Source organism: Balaenoptera borealis (genome assembly GCF_965194805.1).
Source record: "Balaenoptera borealis genome assembly, chromosome: 9".
NCBI lineage: Eukaryota > Metazoa > Chordata > Mammalia > Artiodactyla > Balaenopteridae > Balaenoptera > Balaenoptera borealis.
In genome coordinates this window covers 114,712,410-114,735,700 of record NC_138873.1, presented here as the reverse complement: position 1 = coordinate 114,735,700, position 23,291 = coordinate 114,712,410, and the positions used below count along the sequence as shown (strand labels likewise).

At 40.6% G+C, this 23,291-nt stretch overlaps 1 protein-coding gene across 4 annotated transcripts in view; it reads right to left on the bottom strand.

Annotated features, from left to right (window-relative positions):
• Nucleotides 1–23,291, bottom strand: part of MEI4 (meiotic double-stranded break formation protein 4) — a 256,245-nt gene that overhangs the window by 205,586 nt on the left and 27,368 nt on the right. For all 4 annotated transcript variants that reach the window (XM_082405080.1, XM_082405079.1, XM_082405081.1 and 1 more), the window contains exon 2: nucleotides 17,822–18,067. In XM_082405080.1, the coding sequence (XP_082261206.1) occupies nucleotides 17,822–18,067 (246 nt within the window). The remainder of the gene's footprint in view (nucleotides 1–17,821; nucleotides 18,068–23,291) is intronic.

Genomic DNA, 23,291 nt, shown 5'->3' with positions numbered 1-23,291 from the left:
GACCACCCATTAGTGTGTTCAGGTGTCTTATACGAAGCATGGTGCTCTAGGCATTGCCCTTTTCCTTATTCAAACGTGTCAGAGTGGATGTTAAAATCACATCATTTCCACTTGCTTGCAAGATGCCTTCTGGTAAACGTAAATCCATGATATTCAAGCCACAAAAAGTCAGTGCCTACTACCTTCCAGGAAATGTTGAAGATTTTAGCTGGTTGCGGGGGAAAAAGCATTTACTTCAGAACTACCTGGAAGATAAAATCCTAATTAATTAATTTTCGTAGCTGAGAATTCTTGGTAAAATTGTTCAAAGCAGAATATATGAATTAAGACCATGCTGCCACAACGTTTTTAGTGTAATTTTAACTAAAGCATTATGTAGTTGTGTGCATATATATATTAAGTACGCTATTAATTAAATAGTTATTTATGAATCATACAATAGAAAAAAATCTCTGCACCAAATGGCATAGGGTTTCTCAGTAATATACCACAGTGTTGCTAAGATTTCATCTCCAAATGTTAGTCAAAGGGAGGAATAATACTTGATTCTTTCCTAAGAGGTATCTTAACTCATCATGAACTGCAGAGTATTACTGCTAATTCAAGGACCCTGAACAGTACAGTAATTACAGCAATAACCTAAGAAGAAGCATTTTAAAAGCATACCACAGATTGTTCAATAAGCCGTATATTAAAGTGAACAAATAATACTGGAGAAAGAGCAGAAATACAAGTATTCCCTAATTTTAAAAATGATATGCCTGTGATATTGCTCTTGGAGCTAGAAGAAGCTGTCTACTACTACTACTCTCTGCCTTTACAGAATAAAGGAAGAGGAGATTGAAAAAAAATGCCATTTCATTTAATAGTTGCTCACCACCCACACCAAAGAGCTTGCGAACCCCACCAAGGGCCCAACTCCAATCCTAGTCAGGTCACCAGCACATCCAAACACACACACAGGTAACTGGACAGCCCTTCACCCAGCTGCCCACACACCCACCATCCCCTCCACCGGTACCACCCATGCTCCCAAATCTCATAATTACAGTAAATTAGTGTGGACTAAATCTATCACCAGGTAACTCCCCCAAAGGGCCAATATCAGTGTGTTCTACTCTTTCTAGTCAATAACTGCAGCATTCCACAGAGAATATGCCAAGAAAACAGGGGCATTAAAACTACATGGGATTAGTAATGAAAACTGGAAATAAGGGCATTTAGGTTGAATACAGAAAATAAAAGTTGGCCTTAAAGCAGTGTTTCTCAATCTTGGCTGTACTTTAGAATAACAGGGATAGTGAAAGAATAAGAATACCTCACTCCAACCCCTAGAGATTCTGACATCATCCGTCTGGGGTGCAATCCAGGCATCAAGATATTTTCACAGCTCCCAGGGGATTTGAATGCAGGGGCAGGATCTAAGCCACTACCAGGAACTCTGGCCTGATGTCTACCAGCTCTGAAGAGGAAAAGCCTTTCAGAAAGTCACTTAAAAATAAAAACAAATTTTAAAACTGTACATTGCATATCTGATTAAACATACTTTTCTTTTTTACATAGACCTGTGGGTACAAAAGGCCTAGGTGCATGTGGCATTTCCTGTCTATAAGGGAAGTGAGCAGCTAAGTTTGTCATCACTGTGTTCACCGTCACAGATGCCTGTGCACGGACTAAGTGCTTCTTTAAAGAGAAGCTTCGGAAAGCCTGGAAAAGTACAGCTCACTGAGGCCCAGAGCCCTCCAGGCCACCTCCTCTGTCTCCCTCTCCCCATCAGACATGAGAGAGCTGCGTGACCACACAGAACAGCCACCAGCATGGACTTGGCCTACTTTGGACCAACTCCTGCTTGGAAATTACAGATATGAGGAGACACTCTGTGGTTCACAGGGGAAAAACTAATCAGATGAGGATAAACACTTCATAAAATACACAGAGAGAAATAACTGCAGAGTTATTAAAGGCATAATGACCAACAAAATTAGATTTTAAATATCCAAAATGCCATCTTATTTGTATGACCTGGGTTGAAGAATAAGGTCATTCTAACAAAAATATTATTTTAGATAAAGAATGGACAAATTACTCCCTGTTGAGAGAGCACCAGAATCACAAGTAACTGCTGAACAATCATCAAGAGGAAGACACTGGAACTCACCAAAAAAGATACCCCACATCCAAAGACAAAGGAGAAGCCACAATGAGACGGTAGGAGGGGCACAATCACAATAAAATCAAATCCCATGACTGCTGGGTGGGTGACTCACAGACTGGCGAACACTTATACCACAGAAGTCCACCCACAGGAGTGAAGGTCCTGAGCCCCATGTCAGGCTTCCCAACCTGGGGGTCCAGCAACGGGAGGAGGAATTCCTAGAGATTCAGACTCTGAAGGCTAGCAGGATTTGATTGCAGAACTACGACAGGACTGGGGGAAACGGAGACTCCACTCTTGGAGGGCACACACAAAGTAGTGCGTGCATCAGGACCCAGGGGAAGGAGCAGTGACCCCATAGGAGACTGACCCAGACCTATCTGCTAGTGTTGGAGGGTCTCCTGCAGAGGTGGATGGTGGCTGTGGCTCACCATGGGGACAAGGACACTGGCAGCAGAAGTTCTGGGAAGTACTCCTTGGCGTGAGCCCTCCCAGAGTCTGCCATTAGCCCCACCAAAGAGCCTTGGGAGGCTCCAGTGTTGGGTCCCCTCAGACCAAACAACCAACAGGGAGGGAACCCAGCCCCACCCATCAGCAGACAAGCCGATTAAAGTTTTACTGAGCTCTGCCCAACAGAGCAACAGCCAGCTCTACCCAGCACCAGTCCCTCCCATCAGGAAGCTTGCACAAGCCTCTTAGATAGCCTCATACACCAGAGGGCAGACAGCAGAAGCAAGAAGAACTACAATCCTGCAGCCTGTGGAACAAAAACCACATTCACAGAAAGAGAGACAAGATGAAAAGGCAGAGAGCTTTGTACCAGATGAAGGAACAAGATAACCCCCCAGAAAAACAACTAAAAGAAGTGGAGATAGGCAACATTCCAGAAAAAGAATTCAGAATAGTGATAGTGAAGACGATCCAGGACCTCGGAAAAAGAATGGAGGCAAAGATCGAGAAGATGCAAGGACGTTTAACAAAGACGTAGAAGAATTAAAGAACAAACAAACAGAGATGAACAATACAATAACTGAAATGAAAAATACACTAGAAGGATTCAATAGCAGAATAACTGAGGCAGAAGAACGGATAAGTGACCTGGAAGACAGAATGGTGGAAATCACTGCTGCAGACAGAATAAAGAAAAAAGAATGAAAAGAAATAAAGACAGCCTAAGAGACCTCTGGGACAACATTAAACACAACAACATTCGCATTATAGGGGTCCCAGAAGGAGAAGAGAGAGAGAAAGGACCCAAGAAAATATTTGAAGAGATTACAGTTGAAAACTTCCCTAACATGGGAAAGGAAATAACCACCCAAGTCCAGGAAGCACAGAGAGTCCCAGAAAGGATAAACCCAAGGAGAAACAGCCGAGACACATAGTAAAAAAACTGGCAAAAATTAAAGACAAAGAAAAATTATTGAAAGCAGCACGAGAAAAACGACAAATAACATACAAGGGAACTCCCATAAGGTTAACAACTGATTTCTCAGCAGAAACTCTACAAGCGAGAAGGGAGTGGCATGACATATTTAAAGTGATGAAAGGGAAGAACCTACAACCAAGATTACTCTACCCGGCAAGGATCTCGTTCAGATTCGATGGAGAAATCAAAAGCTTTACAGACAAGCAAAAGCTAAGAGAATTCAGCACCACCAAACCAGCTCTACAGCAAATGCTAAAGGAACTCCTATAAGTGGGAAACACAAGAGAAGAAAAGGACCTACAAAAACAAACCCAAAACAATTAAGAAAATGGTAACAGAAACATACATATTGATAATTACCTTAAATGTGAATGGATTAAATGCTCCAACCAAAAGACACAGGCTTGCTGAATGGATACAATAACAAGACCCATATAAATGCTGTCTACAAGAGACCCACTTTAGACCTAGGGATACACACAGACTGAAAGTGAGGGGAAGGAAAAAGATATTTCATGCAAATGGAAATCAAAGGAAAGCTGCAGTAGCAATACTCATATCAGATAAAATAGACTTTAAAATAAAGAATGTTACAAGAGACAAGGAAGGACACTACATAAAGATTAAGGGATCAGTCCAAGAGGAAGATACAACAATTATAAATATATATGCACCCAACATAGAGGCACCTCAATACATAAGGCAAATGCTAAAAGTTATAAAAGAGGAAATCGACAGTAACACAATAATAGTGGGGGACTTTAACACCTCACTTACACCAATGGACAGATCATCCAAACAGAAAATTAATAAGGATACTCTGGTTTCTCTTCAAAATGCATAAATCTTTCGCCTTTTAATAAGGAAACACAAGCTTTAAATGACACAACAGACCAGATAGATTTAATTGACATTTATAGGACATTCCACCCAAAAACAGCAGATTACACTTTCTTCTCAAGTGTGCACAGAACATTCTCCAGGATACATCACATCTTGGGTCACAAATCAAGCCTCAGTAAATTCAAGAAAATTGAAATCATATCAAGCATCTTTTCTGTCCACAACGTTATTAGATTAGAAATCAATTACAGGGAAAAAAAAACGTAAAAAACACAATCACATGGAGGCTAAACATTATGTTACTAAATAACCAATAGATCACTGAAGAAATCAAAAAGGAAATCAAAAACTACCTAGAGACAAATGACAATGAAAACACAAGGATCCAAAACCTATGGGATGCAGCAAAAGCAGTTCTAAGATGGAAGTTTATAGCAATACAATCCTACCTCAAGAAACAACAAATATCTCAAATAAACAATCTAACCTTACACCTAAAGGAACTAGAGAAGGAAGAACAAACAAAACCCAAAGTTAGTAGAAGGAAAGAAATCATAAAGATCAGAGCAGAAATAAATGAAATAGAAACAAAGAAAACAATAGCAAAGATCAATAAAACTAAAAGCTGTTTCTTTGAGAAGATAAACAAAATTGATAAACCATTAGCCAGACTCATCAAGAAAAAGAGGGAGAGGACTCAAATCAATAAAATCAGAAATGAAAAAGGAGAAGTTACAACAGACACGGCAGAAATACAAAGCATCCTAAGAGACTGCAACAAGCAACTCTATGCCAATAAAATGGACAGCCTGGAAGAAATGGACAAATTCTTAGAAAGGTATTACCTTCCAAGACTGAACCAGGAAGAAATAGAAAATATGAACAGACAAATCACAAGTAATGAAATTGAAACTGTGATTAAAAATCTTCCAACAAACAAAGGTCCAGGACCAGATGGCTTCACAGGTGAATTCTATCAAACATTTAGAGAAGAGCTAACACCCATCCTTCTCAAACTCTTCCAAAAAATTGCAGAGGAAGGAATACTCTCAAACTCATTTTATGAGGCCACCATCACCCTGATACCAAAACCAGACAAAGATACTACAAAAAAAGAAAATTACAGACCAATTTCACTGACGAATATAGATACAAAAATCCTCAACAAAATACTAGCAAACAGAATCCAACAAAACATTAAAAGGACCATACATCATGATCAAGTGGGATTTATTCCAGGGATGCAAGGATTCTTCAATATACGCAAATCAATCAATGTGATACACCATATTAACAAACTGAAGAATAAAAACCATATGATCATCTTAATAGATGCAGAAAAAGCTTTTGACAAAAGTCAACACCCATTTATGATAAAAACTCTCCAGAAAGTGGACACAGAGGGAACTTACCTCAACATAATAAAGGCCATATACGACAAGCCCACGGCAAACATCATTCTCAATGATGAATAACTGAAAGCATTTCCTCTAAGATCAGGCCCAAGACAAGGATGTCCACTCTCACCACTATTATTCAACATAGTTGTGGAAGTCCTAGCCACGGCAATCAGAGAAGAAAAAGAAATAAAAGGAATACAAATTGGAAAAGAAGAAGTAAGACTGTCACTGTTTGCAGATGACATGATACTATACATAGAGAATCCCAAAGATGCCACCAGAAAACTACTAGACATAATCAGTGAATATGGTAAAGTTGCAGGATACAAAATTAATGCACCGAAATCGCTTGCATTCCTATACACTAATGGTGAAAAATCTGAAAGTGAAATTAAGGAAACATTCCCACTTACCACTGCAACAAAAAGAATAAAATACCTCGGAATAAACCTACCTAGGGAGACAAAATTTTCTTGTATGCAGAAAACTATTAAGACACTGATGAAAGAAATTAAAGATGATAGAAACAGATGGAGAGATATACCATGTTCTTGGATTGGAAAAATCACTATTGTGAAAATGCCTATCCTATCCAAAGCAATCTACAGATTCAATGCAATCCCTATCAAATTACCAATGGCATTTTTTTACAGAACTAGAACAAAAAATCTTAAAATTTGTATGGAGACACAAAAGATCCCGAATAGCCAAAGAGGTCTGGAGGGAAAAAAATGGAGCTGGAGGAATCAGACTCCCTGACTTCAGGCTATACTACAAAGCTACAGTAATCAAGACAATATGGTAGTGGCACAAAAACAGAAATACAGATCAATGGAACAGGATATTAAGCCCAGAGATAAACCCACGCACCTATGGTCAACTAATGTATGACAAAGGAGGCAAGGATACACAATGGAGAAAAGACAGCCTCTTCAATAAGTGGTGCTGGGAAAACTGGACAAATACATATAAAAGAATGAAATTAGAACATGCCCTAACACCATACACAAAAATAAACTCAAAATGGATTAGAGACCTAAATGTAAGACCAGACACTATAAAACTCTTAGAGGAAAACATAGGAAGAACACTCTTTGACATAAATCACAGCAAGATCTTTTTTGATCCACCTCCTAGAGTAATGGAGGTAAAAACAAAAATAAATAAATGGGACCTAATGAAACTTAAAAGCTTTTGCACAGCAAAGGAAACCATAAACAAGACGAAAAGAGAAACCTCAAAATGGGAGAAAATATTTGCAAATGAATCAACGGACAAAGGATTAATCTCCAAAATATATAAACAGCTTATGCGGCTCAATATGAAAAAAAAAAACCCAATCCAAAAATGGGCAGAAGACCTAAATAGACATTTCTCCAAAGAAGACATACAGACGGCCAAGAAGCACGTGAAAAGATGCTCAACATCACTAATTATTAGAGAAATGCAAATGAAAACTACAATGAGTTATCACCTCACACCAGTTAGAATGGGCATCATCAGAAAACCTACAAACAACAACTGCTGGAGAGGGTGTGGAGAAAAGGGAACCCTCTTGCACTGTTAGTGGGAATGTAAATTGATACAGCCACTATGGAGAAAAGTATGGAGGTTCCTTAGAAAACTAAAAATAGAATTACCATATGACCCAGCAATCTCACTACTGCACACATGCCCAGAGAAAACCATAATTCAAAGAGGCACATGCACCCCAATGTTCATTGCAGCACTATTTACAATAGCCAGGACACGGAAGCAACCTAAATGCTCATCGACAGACGAATGGATAAAGAAGATGTGGTACATATACATAATGGAATATTACTCAGCCATAAAAAGGAACAAAATTGGGTCATTTTTAGAGATGTGTTTGGATCTAGAGACTGTCATACAGGGTGAAGTATGTCAGAAAGAGAAAAACAAATATTGTACATTAACGCATATATGTGGAACCTAGATAAATGGTACAGATGAACCGGTTTGCAGGGTGGAAATTGAGACACAGATGTAGAGAACAAATGTATGGACACCAAGGGGGGAAAGCGGTGGGGGTGCGGTGGTGGGATGAATTGGGAGACTGGGTTTGACATGTATACACTAATATGTATAAAATGGATAACTAATAAGGACCTGCTGTATAAAAATATAAAGAAAATAAAATTCAAAAATTCAACAACAACAACAAAAAAATCAAAGAAAATATCTCTAAAAAAAAAAAAAAAAAGAATGGACAAATTATACTAAATTCCAGGGGAAGTTCTAGATATAATCTGTTACTAGAATAACAAGGGAGGGAGGAAAGATGCTTAAATTCTTCATATTCTGTTTTACTAATAAGTTAGAAAAACTCCAAATACAATTAAAAGTATGTAGAAGTAGAAGGATCAGAGGCATTACTTACATTTTTACTAGTTTTTTTTTCACCAAGTGGTTACTTTTCAAATTGATACAAAATGTTAACATTTTGTCTGTATTACATTACATTTTACACAGAAAATCCCACCTTAGCTGGAAAATTATTTCTGCTACAAATATTTACAAGCTTAATCAGAGTCAATAATTTAAAAATCAAGCCAAGGAACGTCTTTGAAAATCGACTGTGTGTAAGATGGTACTGAATGAAGCACCAAGGGAGGACACAAAGGCAACTTAGTCTTTGTTCTTCATGTGACTTACTAATTAAAAGAGTAACGAGGAATGTTTAGAGCTGGGCTTTGAAAGCATAAGTAGCTTGCTCTGGCAGCAATCTTTTTCTTGTTTACGTCAAAGCACAAAACTTGGCAGACATGGTCTGAATGAATTAAGAACACACAGGCATTATTTCTCTCTGACTCTGAGAGAAATGGGAGAGACCGAAAACAAGAAAAATCATCACACGCTTACCATGAAATAACTGACGATGTGATAGGACGGATCTGCTGGCGGCTGAGAGCAGCTCCCAGCCTCGGTGTCCCCTTCACAGCTCACACCCCAGCCAGGCGCTCGCCCATGGATTTAATTTTCACACTAACTCTAAGAAAGGCTTACAAGAAATTTAATTTTTAAAAATCACAGAAATGAGGTCTCTAAAACAGGAGATTCAGTTGAAAAGACCACAATTTAGGTGCAGTATGAGAAACATGTAATGATGCCCTTCCTCCTGAATGAGGGCTCCATATTCCATTTAGGAATTCATGCAAATTCACTTGATAACCAGGTCACCTGGCTCAGCCCTTAGAATCACCCAGAATACAATGCAAGTACCTGTGTTTATAGTTGCACATGTGTGACAGACTTTATTTATGACTCAGTGTTTTTTCTCTTGTTGCCTGCACCATGCTAGCATTCACTGTTGGCAATATATTTCTTTTTAGGTATGTTACATTATATTCTTTTTGAAGGATTTGGTAAAATATTATCAGAATTTAAGGTTTTCTACTAGTTTTTAGAATACAGTATATTGCTTCTCCTATGCAATATTTTCCCCTACAATATGTCTCCAAAATTACTTGAAATAGATATAAGAAATATTTTCCCCTGCGAAAATGGGAGCTGTCTTATACAACGGTACATCTTATATACAGAAAACATGGCATATATTCAGGATTGCACACAGGATGCTTATGAGCAAGAGACGAGGGAAGTAGGATGGAGGGAGGAGGAGAGGAGAGGGGGGTAAAGAGGGAAGAGAGAAGTTCTCCTAGAACAAGAACAGACAATACTCATTCCTTGTATTCCTATCATGCTTACGTACATATTTCACTCAACGGTATGGAATAGTATCAAACACGGTTGTTAGAGTCATGTTAATGTTACTATTTTATATTTTTATTCATTTTCTCTAAGTTCTACTACCTGCCTCAGCTCAATCAGGCTCTAAATGAACATTTTCTCAGTTCTTTGGTGACTGAGGGTACCAGCTGGTATTAAGGAATCTCTGAGTCTTGCCAACAAATCCCTTGATGTGTGACATTCGGATGGTTTGACCCCTTTTCTGGAGAGGTCTCGTTACGCTCCCTGAACATATATTTCACGTTTATGTGTTTAATTCAGTGGTTTCAGTGGTTCTCAAACTTCAGTTTTCATCAGATCACTGGGGGGCTAGTTAAGCCACAGGTGCTGGCTCTCCCGCCAAGGTTTCTGATTCAGGTCAGGGGTGAGGTCTGTAAATGTGTCACATCTCCACCTGATGCTGACCCAGCTGGTCTGGGGACCACAGTTTGAGAAATACCTGTTTAAGAAAACACCTTCAAGTACTAGAAAGGCATGGTTCAAGGATCCTACAGGAATCCCACTCCATTTACCATCCGTTTAACCTCAGGCAAGTTAGCTAACTTGCTTTCCTCATTCCTTTATCTATACAACCAAAGCAAGAGGTAGGGAGGACTCAGACCAGAGTTGAAACAGCAGGGAAAGAAACGTGAGAATGAGAATCCAAAGGCAGTTTGAAAAAAGAAACAACACAACCAGAAGACATTAGGAAGCAGGGGCGCTGGGTGGGACGGGAGAGCTTTAAAGGGAAGGAACTCCTTGAAGAGCTGCCAGGAATGACTCAGAGAAACACAGATCAAGGGGCAGCGACTCCCTCCTTCAGAAGAGAGGGCGGCTCCTTTTGGGGCCCAGGGCCCATCTCTCCGGTGTGTGCTCTGTAATTCTTCTAGGTTTAGGGCCCCAAGCCACCTGGGATTCCTTTATTATCTCCCCTTTGTATCTTCCCCTTTCCTCTCTCTGCTAATTCCTTCCCACCAAAGTACCAGTGGGCTAATGTCTTTTCCATCCTAAAGAGAAAACTTTCCCTCCACCTTGCACGCCCCGCCCCCAACTGCCAACCTATCACTTCTCCTTCCTTCACAGACAAACGCCCCACCAGAGATTCCCCAGCCCCGCGGCTCCTCACACTGTGGTCGATGTCACCTGGGAGCTTATCAGAAATGCGCAATCTCAAGCCTACTCCCATTTACACTCATCATCTGATCTCCAGGCTTTGATAATGGAATTGATATCATCCCATTAATTTCCCCACTCCAAACTGTAGTCCACAGCCACCTACCTGGGTGCTCTTCACTGCACACTGAACTTATCTAAAAAAACAGATTTTAGGATGTTTAGGATCCAAGTACTGAATCCAAAATCCTCAAGGTACTTTCATATTTCTAACAGAATCTTGAAATTTGAAAACCAATAGCAGGGCATTCAAAAAACACAAATAAAACCTGCAAAAAATTAAATATAATCCTAAATGAAAGGACCAGATTAAAATTTGCTACAGGTTAAACTATTCCAAAAAAATCACAATGAACAAAGACCCATGAATCCACAAGTACTTTGAGCAGTTTTAGCTTTTGTTCCGCAGAGGGGCCCTCAACACTGTCACTCTGTTTATTCTGTTCTGATTACATGACTGTGTGCCTGCACAGCTCCCTCAGAGGAGGAGCCCTGATACTCACCCCACCTGAGAGGGTACCCTTTCCTAGGATGCTGGACCTCACTCTCTGATTCCCCTCCATAGTTACAAGGGTTTGGTACATCTCCAGAAACGAAAGATCAGCAAGGCCACTTTGTTCGAGGTAATAACACCCACATAAACCTTTTCTACACATATTCATTCAAAAATGTCACCAAGGAGCCCTTCCATGCCAGGTACTGTGCAAACCTGGGAGGACAGTGGTAATGAGAAAAGACACACTCCCTGAAAGCATGGAGTGTAGGCCCTGCGGGGAAGACAGGCTGATTAAACCATTGTAATTTAGCTCAAAAATGCCGTAAACGGTACAGAATATCATGGGGACCCCTAGCAGGGGAATCTGATCTAGTCTAGGCAGGCAGTCAAGGAAGGCAGAAGAAATTTTAAAACTACATCAGCAGAAAAGAAGACTGCAGTGCACAACTAGGCCAAAAGGAGAGGGAGAACACGTCCTCCAAAGAGAAACCACGTGCGTAAAAGCCTGGAGCTGAGGGAGAACAAGGTGGATTCAAGTCAGTGGACGAGATTTCGCACGTCGCCGAGCAGAATGTGGAGGACACAGCGGTGAGAGGCTGGGCTGGAGAGGGAAGCAAGTACCACGCGGTGGAGAGGCCTGGAGCCTGTTTTATGGGTTGGGGACTTCATCCTAAAGTGAGTGAGGGGACCTGAGACTAGGCTGCCATATGGACTTGAACACAGCAAGGCTACAACCACAGACATGGAGTCCAGGTGGGATTTTTCAGACAAGACCAAGACAGTGGTACTGGGAATGCACAGAAGTGGGGGGAATCCAGAGATGCACCCCAGCTAGGGCATCACCTGGACACGCCAGATACCTACCTGAAACCCAGCTTAGGCTGCATCACACAGTGACGTTCGGAGCCCAGAACAGGAAGAGCATGGGAGGACAGATGGCCTCCACCTGGAACACTCCACATGTGAGACGCCAGGCTGCCTTGCCCAGGCCCAGCCTCTGGGGCTCCCTCAGGCCTCGTCCATGTGCCAGGACTTGTTCGGCCCTCCTGATTCCCTATCTCCACCATTCCCACCAGAGCCAGCGCCTGTGATGATAAGGAAGGTGTTCACATTTCTAAATTATCGCTGTTACTGTTAAAGCCATTTGCTACTCTGAGCTTTTTCAGCCTTCACTTTAATTTCTTTGCATGTTGACGGTGGTCTCTAATATCAAAAGTTTAATTCAGTTTTTATATATAATGAGTAAAGCATTTCTAACGTATAATTATAAATTTACTTTAAATTATTTTACAGACTTCCATTAGAATCCTTATTAAATTAAGGGCGTATTCTCTGATGTTTATGTACATTATGCATGTGTGCTTTAAATCAACTGCAATTTTAGGCAAATTCCCATTATTATTGCATTTGACAATTTATATTACAGGAGCTCAGGTGAGGAAGGAAATGCTATGTATTTATAGCCCATGCTCTTCCAGCATCTGTAAAACAGGGAAGGCGCCAACATATAAATGCTGAGCTCCACAACCGTGTCTGCGAGTCTGTTATCTGTGGTGTCTCCCCATTATGTGGTCTGGAACAGGGTGAGAAGGAAGGCAAGGGACAGAGGCTGACAAGGCGGGACCAGAAGATTGGCAGCCGGGAGCCAAGACAAGCTCCGCGCAGGGCGGTGGTGATATCCAGACCCTGCTCCGACACCTCACCAGCACCAGTCAGCTAAGAGCCTTTGCCTGAACGCAGACTTACAGGAAATGAGAAGTGGGGTCTGGGGTAGGCGGTGCTGCTGTAACGGGAACAGCAGGGGAGGGTGGACAAACTTGAACAGTGTCAGCAAGAAGGGCAGGGAAGCTTCCACAGCCATCTGGTTGGGCTGGTTGCTCCCCAGGACCCCAAACTGAGAAGAGCTAAGTTCAACCTACACTGACGGTGCTGCCCTGCCCACCACGCTCCCCAGCCCCAAGCCCGTGCCACCTGAGCCCCAGATTCAATGAGTATTTACTAAATAAACAGACAAATCGATGAGTTAATTTGGTTTGATTTTCTTGTACTTTTTTGCTTTAGCTAGTTGCTCATCCAGTAACCTATGTATCATTTATGAAGATACTGAGTGCCTATGTTGTAGGGGAAAAAGCATATGCCTGACAGGACATCCATCTCTGTCCCTCCTGTAAATGCCAAAGCACTGTGCAAGTATCACAGCAACCGTCCAGATCCCACCAGCACATTCACACACACACTCAAAGCTTAGATCTAAATCTGCTCACTGAAGTCCTAGGCCAGTCTTCCCACTAACAAGGCCCCGTGCCTGGCGTCACATCCCTTTCAAACCCTGCTCAACATTTAAGAACAACCACTAATGTCTTCCTGGACAATCTCTATGCTCTGTGTCTCCCTCAACTACCTACTCAGACGCCACCTAAATCCTCGCAACATTATAAGGTCATCATTTAACAGGAAGCTGTTCTAGATAAAAGAACACTTTTTTCTCTCTCTCTCATTTTCTCCCCTATAAATCAAGAAGATTCTTGGGGAAAAAAACAGCTCTCTAATTTATTCATTATCCCCACCACTTCCCCACTCTTTAAGTTAGGATGTGTTCAGTTACAAGGAAGAGAATTATGTGGATAACAGTGGCTTAAACCATTATTTATCTTTTAAAAAAAAATTCCTAATAAAGTAATCCTAGAGTTGCTTTGGCTGGTCGGCAATGACAAGAAGGACCAAGGCTCTTCTCGTCCTCCTGCTTACCATCCTTACCATGTTGACATTAATTTTTCAATATTGCCACATGGTCGTAAAACGGCTACCGCAGTTCCAGGCATCACATCTTCATGTGGCAGTGCCCATACAGGAAGCAAGTGGCTGAGGTAAAAACATTTTAAAATTGCTATCTTTCACGGGACTCAATCTCTTTATACAATGAGCTGGATCTTTACCAAAAGCTCTAAAGACTCCTCTTTAGCTTCCACTGCCCAACCATAGAACAATACTGGCAAAACAAGTCTAAGCCTTTCACAGATTAACCCACTAGGCATGGGCACATGTCTGTCAAAACAAAATTGGAGTGTTTTAGTAAAGAAGAAGGAAGCTGGCTATTGAGTAGACAGCTAACCTGTCTGTCACACATCACCTAGAAGATTTTAAGAAATGTGACACCGGGTGTCTGGGCTTCTTTGATCCATCCTCCCTCCCTCCTTCCTTCCTTCCTCCCCTTCCTCCCTTCCTTCCTTCCTCCCCTTCCTCCCTTCCTTCCTTCCTTCCATCCTTCCATCCTTCCTCCAATAAGAAGCATTTAGGTAAAATTAAAATGTGGCATAATTCCAAGAGCAAGTTCTATTTATCCCATCTCTATATAGTCTAGCCCCTTAATAAATACAATAAAGAAGAATATTTCCCTTTAAGAAGCTATAGAAAAATAAATCAGAATAAAGAAATAGCTGAGTTCCTGAAATGCTGTATAAACCATATCATACTTCCTTATGTGTTTACTTTGCCATTTCAGCTCTGCTTTATCTAATTCTGGGTTGTTCGGTTGCTTCAATGGATAGCTGATGCTGTAGCTTAAGTTCCCCAGCCTCTCAATCCGTCAGGAAGGATTCCATTCACCATTTTTTGAGGGCCTGTGGTCTCTGAACACTGGAGAACATGCATGTGTAAAGAAACACATAATATAAATACACAAAATATAAATACACCTATAAAATAGATTTTCAGCGATGGAGTTTTCTTAGAGCAAGGCGTGTCAGTCTTTCAAATCATACATCTTTAAAAACCAGCTATGTTCCTCCTTTATTTTCCTATCAATCTAATACCCTCCCTTTCTTAGCTTTTTTTGCCTTTCCCCTTTAATACTGACTCTATGTATCTGAATCTATCCATTTATTCCTCATTTTTCAAGTTCAAGCTAACAGATGGAGAGTCAGACTACTTCCAAACATCTGCACTGAAACGCTTTACCTGCAACTCTCGCTGTGAGTAAAAGAGATTTTAATTATGTGATATTTGAAAATTCCTCTCACAGGCCCTGTAGGTGAAAGATTTCAGTGTAAAAAGAAGTCATCGTGGAGGCTCTCTCACCGTTAAGTCCACTCATGTCCCAAACAAACCACACACCCCACCGTATTGGTGTTGTAAACAGACCCTTGATGGTAAACAACAGTTCTGATACCAGGGATGTTTATGATTTTCACAGTTCAATATAACTGGGAATTTTTACGTGTGTGCCATTATATCAGTCATATGACTGCACAAAAAAAGTTAATAATAATTATGTTTGCCATTCACAGATAGTCTCACAGAGGCCATTGCCTAGAAAGACTAAAATGTGGCTCTAAATCATGTAACACTGTTTCTGCTCACACAGTGATGAGACTTAGTAACACCACGGGCATTGCGTTAGCAGGGTTTTCCTGAACCTAGCAAGTGCCCTCCTACCATCCAGGGCAGGCACCAGCCCACTACACCTGCACATCCTAATACGACAGTCACACTCTTTCCAACGGCTCCTTTCCCTCTGCCCACCCCGCAGTGTTGGAACCTGCAGCCTCCCTGGCAAAGCTGCACCCTCCCCGTAGCCTCATCCACAGTGATAACTTCACTGTCACTTAAATACCAAGAAATCCTCACTGTCAGTCTATATTTCCAGTCTGCTCATCCCCTTTGAGGCTCAGGACCATACTTCTACCTTCCTTCTAGGTAATGCCTATATACTCAGGGATATGTTCAGAACGCTCTCGGACGGACCTGGACTCAACCCGTTATCCTATAAGCTTTTTTCTGTGTTCACGATCTGGATTCAAAGCATCGCAATCAATTTAATGAACAAGGACTAGAAACCTCGATTATCCTACACGCCTCCAGCTCCCTTAAAACCCCCTCTTAACTCATTCACAAACTTCTGAAGTTTCTACTCTGGAACTGTGCATTTTGGTTCTCCCTGTCACAGATCTAGTTCAACGCATCACTCTTCACGTGGCCTTGGTAAACGCTGTTAGAACCTGCCTCCTTGCCTCCAAACGCTGCCACAGCCAAAGCACCCTCTACGCTCCACTTCATCTGACAAGTATGGATTGAGCACCTTCTGTGAGGCAGGCTTTGGGGTGGGTATTGAGGAGAGAGTGGTGAGCAAATCAAAGACCCTCTCCTCAGCAAACCCAGACTCAGGTCAAAGAGATCAGGCAGCAACCAAGTAAGCAAACAGATACATGACCCATAGGGGGGTGTTTGGGTAAAAAATAACTGTGAGTGGTGCTATACATGTAGTGATCACTGAGCAGGGGTCGCTTAGAATAAGACCTCTAGGGAGGGAAGAGGCAGCTACATGTCAGAGACGAGCATAGCACAGATCCGAGGCAAGAAGAGCCTGCGCAGGCTGGAAGGACGCCCAGGGAGGCTGCAGCTGTGTGCACAGCGGGGAGGGTATATGCGCACAGGGGAGCAGAGGTGAAATCGCCACGGCGTCAAGAGCCACGGCCACAAGGGGGAATCTAGTGCGAGGCACAACGGGAAGTCAGGGAAAGGTTTTAGGCAAAGGAGTAACACGATCTGATTTCCATTTTCAAATAATCGGCAGAATTACGTTTCATAATCACAATGTGAGGGTCAGTCCCCTGAGTCAAAAAGGTGAACGGCTCCTGGCGAAGGAGGTGCCCACGTGCTCTGGTTTGTCCTAGCGGGTCCTGGTCTTCCCTGCTGTCCTCGTGTCATTATTACCGTCCCCCTTGCACTCTCTCTCACGGGTTCTATGGAGATCACACATTGTTTGGCCAACTCATTGATAAGGAACATTCCTCAGGCTGACATCCAAAGCCCTTCTGAACCTGGTCCCCACTCACCTCTCTGCCTCTCCCTGTCAGATCTCTACCTTATGGTGTTCTGGGCTCTGGGATGTCCCACTGGCCATGGTGAATGGGGCATATATTCTCCCTGCTGCCCAGCTCACGCTCCTGCCTCTTGCTGCAGGCTCTGACCACCTCACTATTAGGGACAGACCTGCGAGGGCCAAACCTGAGAAGCCTTTCCAGAAACCAGGCAGAATGAATGGCTTCCTGCTCTGCACTTTGTCACTGTCTCTATGATAACGTTCATCACAACTGGGTTAATTATCTATAGGTCTGTTTTCCCTGCTAGAATGGTAGGTACTTCACGGTAAGGGCAGCACCTCTCTCTATGTGTTTTTGGGTCCTCACCACCCACTGCATGCCTGGTCCAGAGCTGGTACTTGATACAGGGCTGCTGGATGAATTACGTAATATAAAAGCAACATAAAATACAGAGTAAAATAATATGGATGAGTGAGATTTTTAAATTAATTTCTCCAGTAAACTTCAAGTATTATTGCCTTTGCATCTAGACAATTTATTCTCCAACTTCATCCCTATGTGCAATGCAGGCCCATCCATTAGAAAGTGACAATAAGATTTTCATGAATGATTAGAGGTAAAAAATCTTTATAGAGTAAGAAGAAGAAGTCTAATTTTAGGAAACTAAACAATGGTGTCTTGGTAATAAATTTCTAAATAACTGTGAAGCTGAAATAAAATAGATTGATACATCCCCAGGTTTCATCCACTCACCACTCTCAAATGATCCTGAACAAATCCTGCTCAGAAGAAGTTTCTGACGTAATTGCAGAACTTCAGCTTCCCAGGCTTTGACTTTTTCTCTCCACTTTGATTCCTGCCCAGACACCATCCTTGCAAGATGCTCTGTGTATTCTCTGCTGCTTTTGTCTGCTGGTTTTAAGCGGATAATTGCCAAGGCCAGAGCCAGCTTTGAAGTTCTCAAATACCATGCTTGATCATCCATCCTGGCTTTTGTCCCTATCATGTAATAAGAAAAAAAAGTTACAGAAATTCCTTGCAGTACACTTCATTTGCTCACAATTGATTTTGCAGAATAACACTAATTAATAAGTTTACAACTTGAAACCAAGTAGCAGAAAAATTTCACAGGAACTGAAGACAGTTTGAAAAAAACATGCAGAAGAGAAATGCAAACACATGGACATTAAGTGTATTAAGATTCAAAACAGTAGGTGCGGATAATCTGACAATTTCTTGGAATGCAAAAAACACAAATTAATTCATTTAGTGGTTTCTAACCAGAGACACACATTGAAATCTCTGAGGGAGTTTTTTAGTATATATACCTGGTCTCATCCCTCCAAAATTCTGATTCGGCAAATCTGGGGTAGGACTGAGGCTTTTACATCTTACAGAGAGTTCACTGTGTAATCAGAATCACTAAATTATATCCTTCATTTAAATGTAGCCCTTCTACTCCTCTAATCCACTCTAAGTCTTGAAGTCAGTGCCCCCCAATCCTGAATTCCTTAGTGAACCTTTACTCACTCTTCCTGCTTCTCACCAAGCCCCTCTAATCTATACGTAGAACAATCTTTCAAATATCTGCATCATTTTAGCTGTCACTCTTCTCTGACTCCACACCTCCAAAGCTTTCCAACTGCCACCGTGAGGATACTTTTCCAAACCAACACTGTACCACAGTCTGACAATTATGAGGACAACATGACACTACGTTCATTGGTTTAATATCAATGAATATTCATTGGTTTAATACAAATGAAGTATAAGCCCCTGTGGACCTCTACCATGCTTTACTGAATTTAGGGGGTTTGCACATAAAACATGCTACATAAACATTTTTAATGAATGGTTAAAAAGTACAATGGTGCAGAAAATTCAGGGCTTTGAGTTGCCACATCTACCTACTAACATAATTTCAAATTCCACACTTCCAACTTCATTTCCTTCAGTTTCTCAAGGCTATTCTCCACCATGGTTGGATCACAGTCATACAAATAGATGTACACAGCCCAATGTCATTCCCATTCACTTCTCTGCTCGTGAATTTTCCCCAATTATGACGCCCTGACAGTCTTACAGCTGCCAAGGCCCTGTGTATGCCTTTCAAAGAACAGCTTGAAAGGCTCCATATCCAGTCTTACCAGATGTATTCCTACCCTCTACAATGAGTACCTATCTGATAGCCTATAAATTTTCACTGAAAATATACAATCTAACAGCATAATGCTGTTTTATTATAATCAGAGATGAACACAAGAATGCGTGTACAATATGTTCATTACAGGATTATTTATAGTATTTAAAACTGGGACCAACAACCAGTTAAGTAAATAATCATATACCATACAAATGATAATTACATATCCATTAAATACTGAATTTTCAGAGATTGATTGATTGATTGGTTTGTTTATTTATTTATTTATTTATTTATGGCTGTGTTGGGTCTTCGTTTCTGTGCGAGGGCTTTCTCTAGTTGCGGCAAGCGGGGGCCACTCTTCATCGCGGTGCGCGGGCCTCTCACTATCGCGGCCTCTCTTGTTGCGGAGCACAGGCTCCAGACGCGCAGGCTCAGTAGTTGTGGCTCACGGGCCCAGTTGCTCCGCGGCATGTGGGATCCTCCCAGACCAGGGCTCGAACCCGTGTCCCCTGCATTGGCAGGCAGACTCTCAACCACTGCGCTACCAGGGAAGCCCCAGAGATATTTTTATTAGCATGGGAAAGTGTTAATGATGTGCTGAGGGGAAAAACAGTGAGTTCATGAAATTATATGTAAAACCCAATTATGTACAAAAATTAAGTAGGACTTCCCTCTACTGTAGAATTATTACTGATTTTTTCTCATATTTCTCTAAATTTTCCTGAATTTCTGCATTGAATATATATCTACTATAATCAGAAAAAAATTTATAAAAAATGGATTTCTAAAAGCAAGATACAGCTGCCATTTTCCAAACGTTCGCAGCTGGAGAATACACCAAGGGCTAGATACTGTTAAGATGGACAAACTAATAAGAGTTACAGCTCCGCTTATTTTAGCTTTCGCAGCAACCGTTTCACTTGGCTGGTCCATCCTCCATCTGTCGTGTCGGCGACAGGGAGCAGGAGAATCCACCTCTCAGCGCTCCACAAAGGCCCGCTGTGCAGAAAGCACACAGGATTGGATGCCTGTCCCTAAGGAAGGGTAACACTTATATACAGCAGTACTGACAGAAGATAACGACGGTAATCGTAATAATAATAATAAGTGACCTATTTAAAGTGTTTCTGTTAGAAAAGAATCTGACGTTCAATTATGAATGGTGGGAATCTTGGCTAAAAACAAAAAAAGAAAGAAAACAGTTTATTAGCGTAAGAGGACAAACTTCTCTGATAATAAAACACAGCAAACTCCCTGTCATTTTGCGGAAATATTTAATTAATTGATTCAAGCAAGCTGATTAATTAAATGTTCTGATTTTTAAGTCATCATATGTGATTTGTTAATAGTCTTAAAACCATGCTGAGTATCAGTGAGTGGAAAAAAGATCGAATTATAAAGTCCTTCTGGATCATAAATATCCCAGGGTCACTTTTCTGAACATGAATCAGAAAGAAATGTATCATAAATAAGCAGAATACGACCACTAATAGACATCTTTGGTACAGACTTCTATGGTATAAATCACACTCAAAACACACACAGAACTACAACCTACACCCAAACAGAGCAAGCTTTTAAACTCCTTCCTCATGTTTTTTTTTTTTTTTTGTATGTGTGTATTATAAATATATGCCTTCTTTATTTTAGGATAGCATTCCTATCCTCAAAGTGCCATTTGCAAGGTGAAGATAATTCTATTTCCCCTAAAATTTCATGGAGAAAAAGATGAGCTTCCTAGATATATCCTCTGTTTAACTGAGAAAAAAAAGCAGTAGTAACTTTCAGAAAGACTTTTGTAAATTCAATTTATGCTCAAATAATTATACTAAATAATTAAAATGAACATTTAATGTTCTCCAATAAGGTATCTAGTGTCTTTGAATTCTTAATAGCTTAAAATATAAAATTTTAACAGTCTTTTTAGAATAGTGCATTTGATCAAATGGGCTTTCTTTTTCTTGAATTTGGGAACAGTCCTCACCATAACAAAGTCCCCCACTGGGCTACGGAAAAATCTAGTCATAGTCCCTCTGTCCTCTACTCTCCTTCAGGCATGCGTGCAGAAACAGCTACTCAGCAAACAGTATTTTAGCAATTTTTATCTATCCTATTTCTGCTACCCTCATTTTCCCCTACTGAACTTAAATTTGTTATCAACTAACCAATTCTCTATACTGTCAAAACTGTTTTAAATTATAATCCTGAATTATGAAGTTAGTTCATCTCCAAGATCATTGACGAAAACTCTATGAAGAGCCCCAGATCACTCATATGTAAGAGTAATGGAAGTTTAAATTAGATAACCATTCAGGAGAATATTTTCCTAATATGTGCCAAGCATCTTCAAAACATTTATCCCCTTCTGGCCCAGCAATACAAGTCCTAAGATTTTATCTTAAAGAAATGACCAGAGCTACAACAAAACTTTATGCCCATAGATGGTCTTACAGGATTATTTATAACTACCGAAAAAAAACAAAAACAAAACAAAACAAAACCTGTCACCAGCTTGAACATCTAACAATCGAAATGTATTAATTAAATTGTCACATATTATACAATTTAATTGAAAATGTTTTTGAAAACATTTAAAAGTATGGGAAAATATTTCCCACATGATGTTAACTACAGATGCAAATGTTAACTACTAAATGCAAAACCACAATGAGATAACACCTCACACCTGTCAGAACATCTATCATGAAAAAGAACACAACAAATGTTGGCAGGGATGTGGAAAAAAGGGAATCCTTGTACACTGTTGGTGGAACTGTAAATTGGTGCAGCCACTATGGAACAGTATGGAGGTTTCTCAAAAAACTAAAAATAGAACTATCGTATGACCCAGCAATTCCACTCTTGGGTATATATTCAAAAACAAAAACAAAAACAATAATTCAAAAAGATACATGCACCCCAATGTTTATAGCAGCATTGTTTACAATAGCCAAGATATATGGAAAGCGACCTACGTGTCCATCAACAGATGAATGGATAATGAAGATGTGGTACATATATATACAATGGAATACTACTCAGCCATAAAAAAGAATGAAATTTTGCCATTTGCAGCAACATGGATGGACTTGGAGGATATTATGCTAAGTGAAGTTAAGTCAGACAGAGAAAGACAAATACTGCAAGACATCACTCATATGTGTAATCTAAAAAAAGACAACAAACTAGTAAATATGACAAAAAAGAAGCAGATTCACAGATATAGAGAACAAACTACTGGTTACCAGTTGGGGGGAGGGGCAGTATAAGGGTAGGAGAGTGGGAGGTACAAACTATTGGGTGTAAGATCGGCTCAAGGATGTATTGTACAACACAGGGAATAGAGCCAATATTTTGTAGTAACTGTAAATGGAGTGTAATGTTTAGAAACTGTATAAAAATAAATAAATTTTTAAAAAGTTAAAAAAAAGAGTAAATGCAATAAAATCAGAAAAAAAAATGAAATAACCACACATTAAACATGCTCAGAAATGTTTAACTGTCCAAGTGCTTTCAGAATTGAGGAAACACAGCCAACGGAATGAGAATTCTGCCTCCTAGGTTTTCTAGTCTCCCTTCCTGATCAGCCTTCACCAAATTCTACTAATGAAACCAAGTCCCCCTAAAACGGAGTTCCCTTACCGAGTTTATTACTAATCTTTCTATCCAAATCTTTATTCCCTTTCTTGTCCCCTCTGACCTCCATCCTGTGCTAACTGAACACTAATCAACCAGAGTCAGATGACTAAGATTGCTGCTGCCAATAACAGCGTTAACGTCCTAAAATTGCTCTAACAGGTATCATCATTAACGTACAAACTTATGTTGTTTCTCCTAACAGGCCCCTAAGCCATGGACCACCTGGCCAGAGAATAATAAACCAGAGTCATCCTGACCCCTGAAACTATGATTAAGGACTAAGAAATATCACAGAAATGTCACAAAACAATGATTAATCCCTGCACCTTTGTTCTTTGCCTTTAAAACATCCCTAACTCAAAGACCAAGCTAAAGCGGATCTGAGTCTTGTCTCCCATTCCCTTGCCTGGTGCCCTGCAATAAATGCTATGCTTTCCT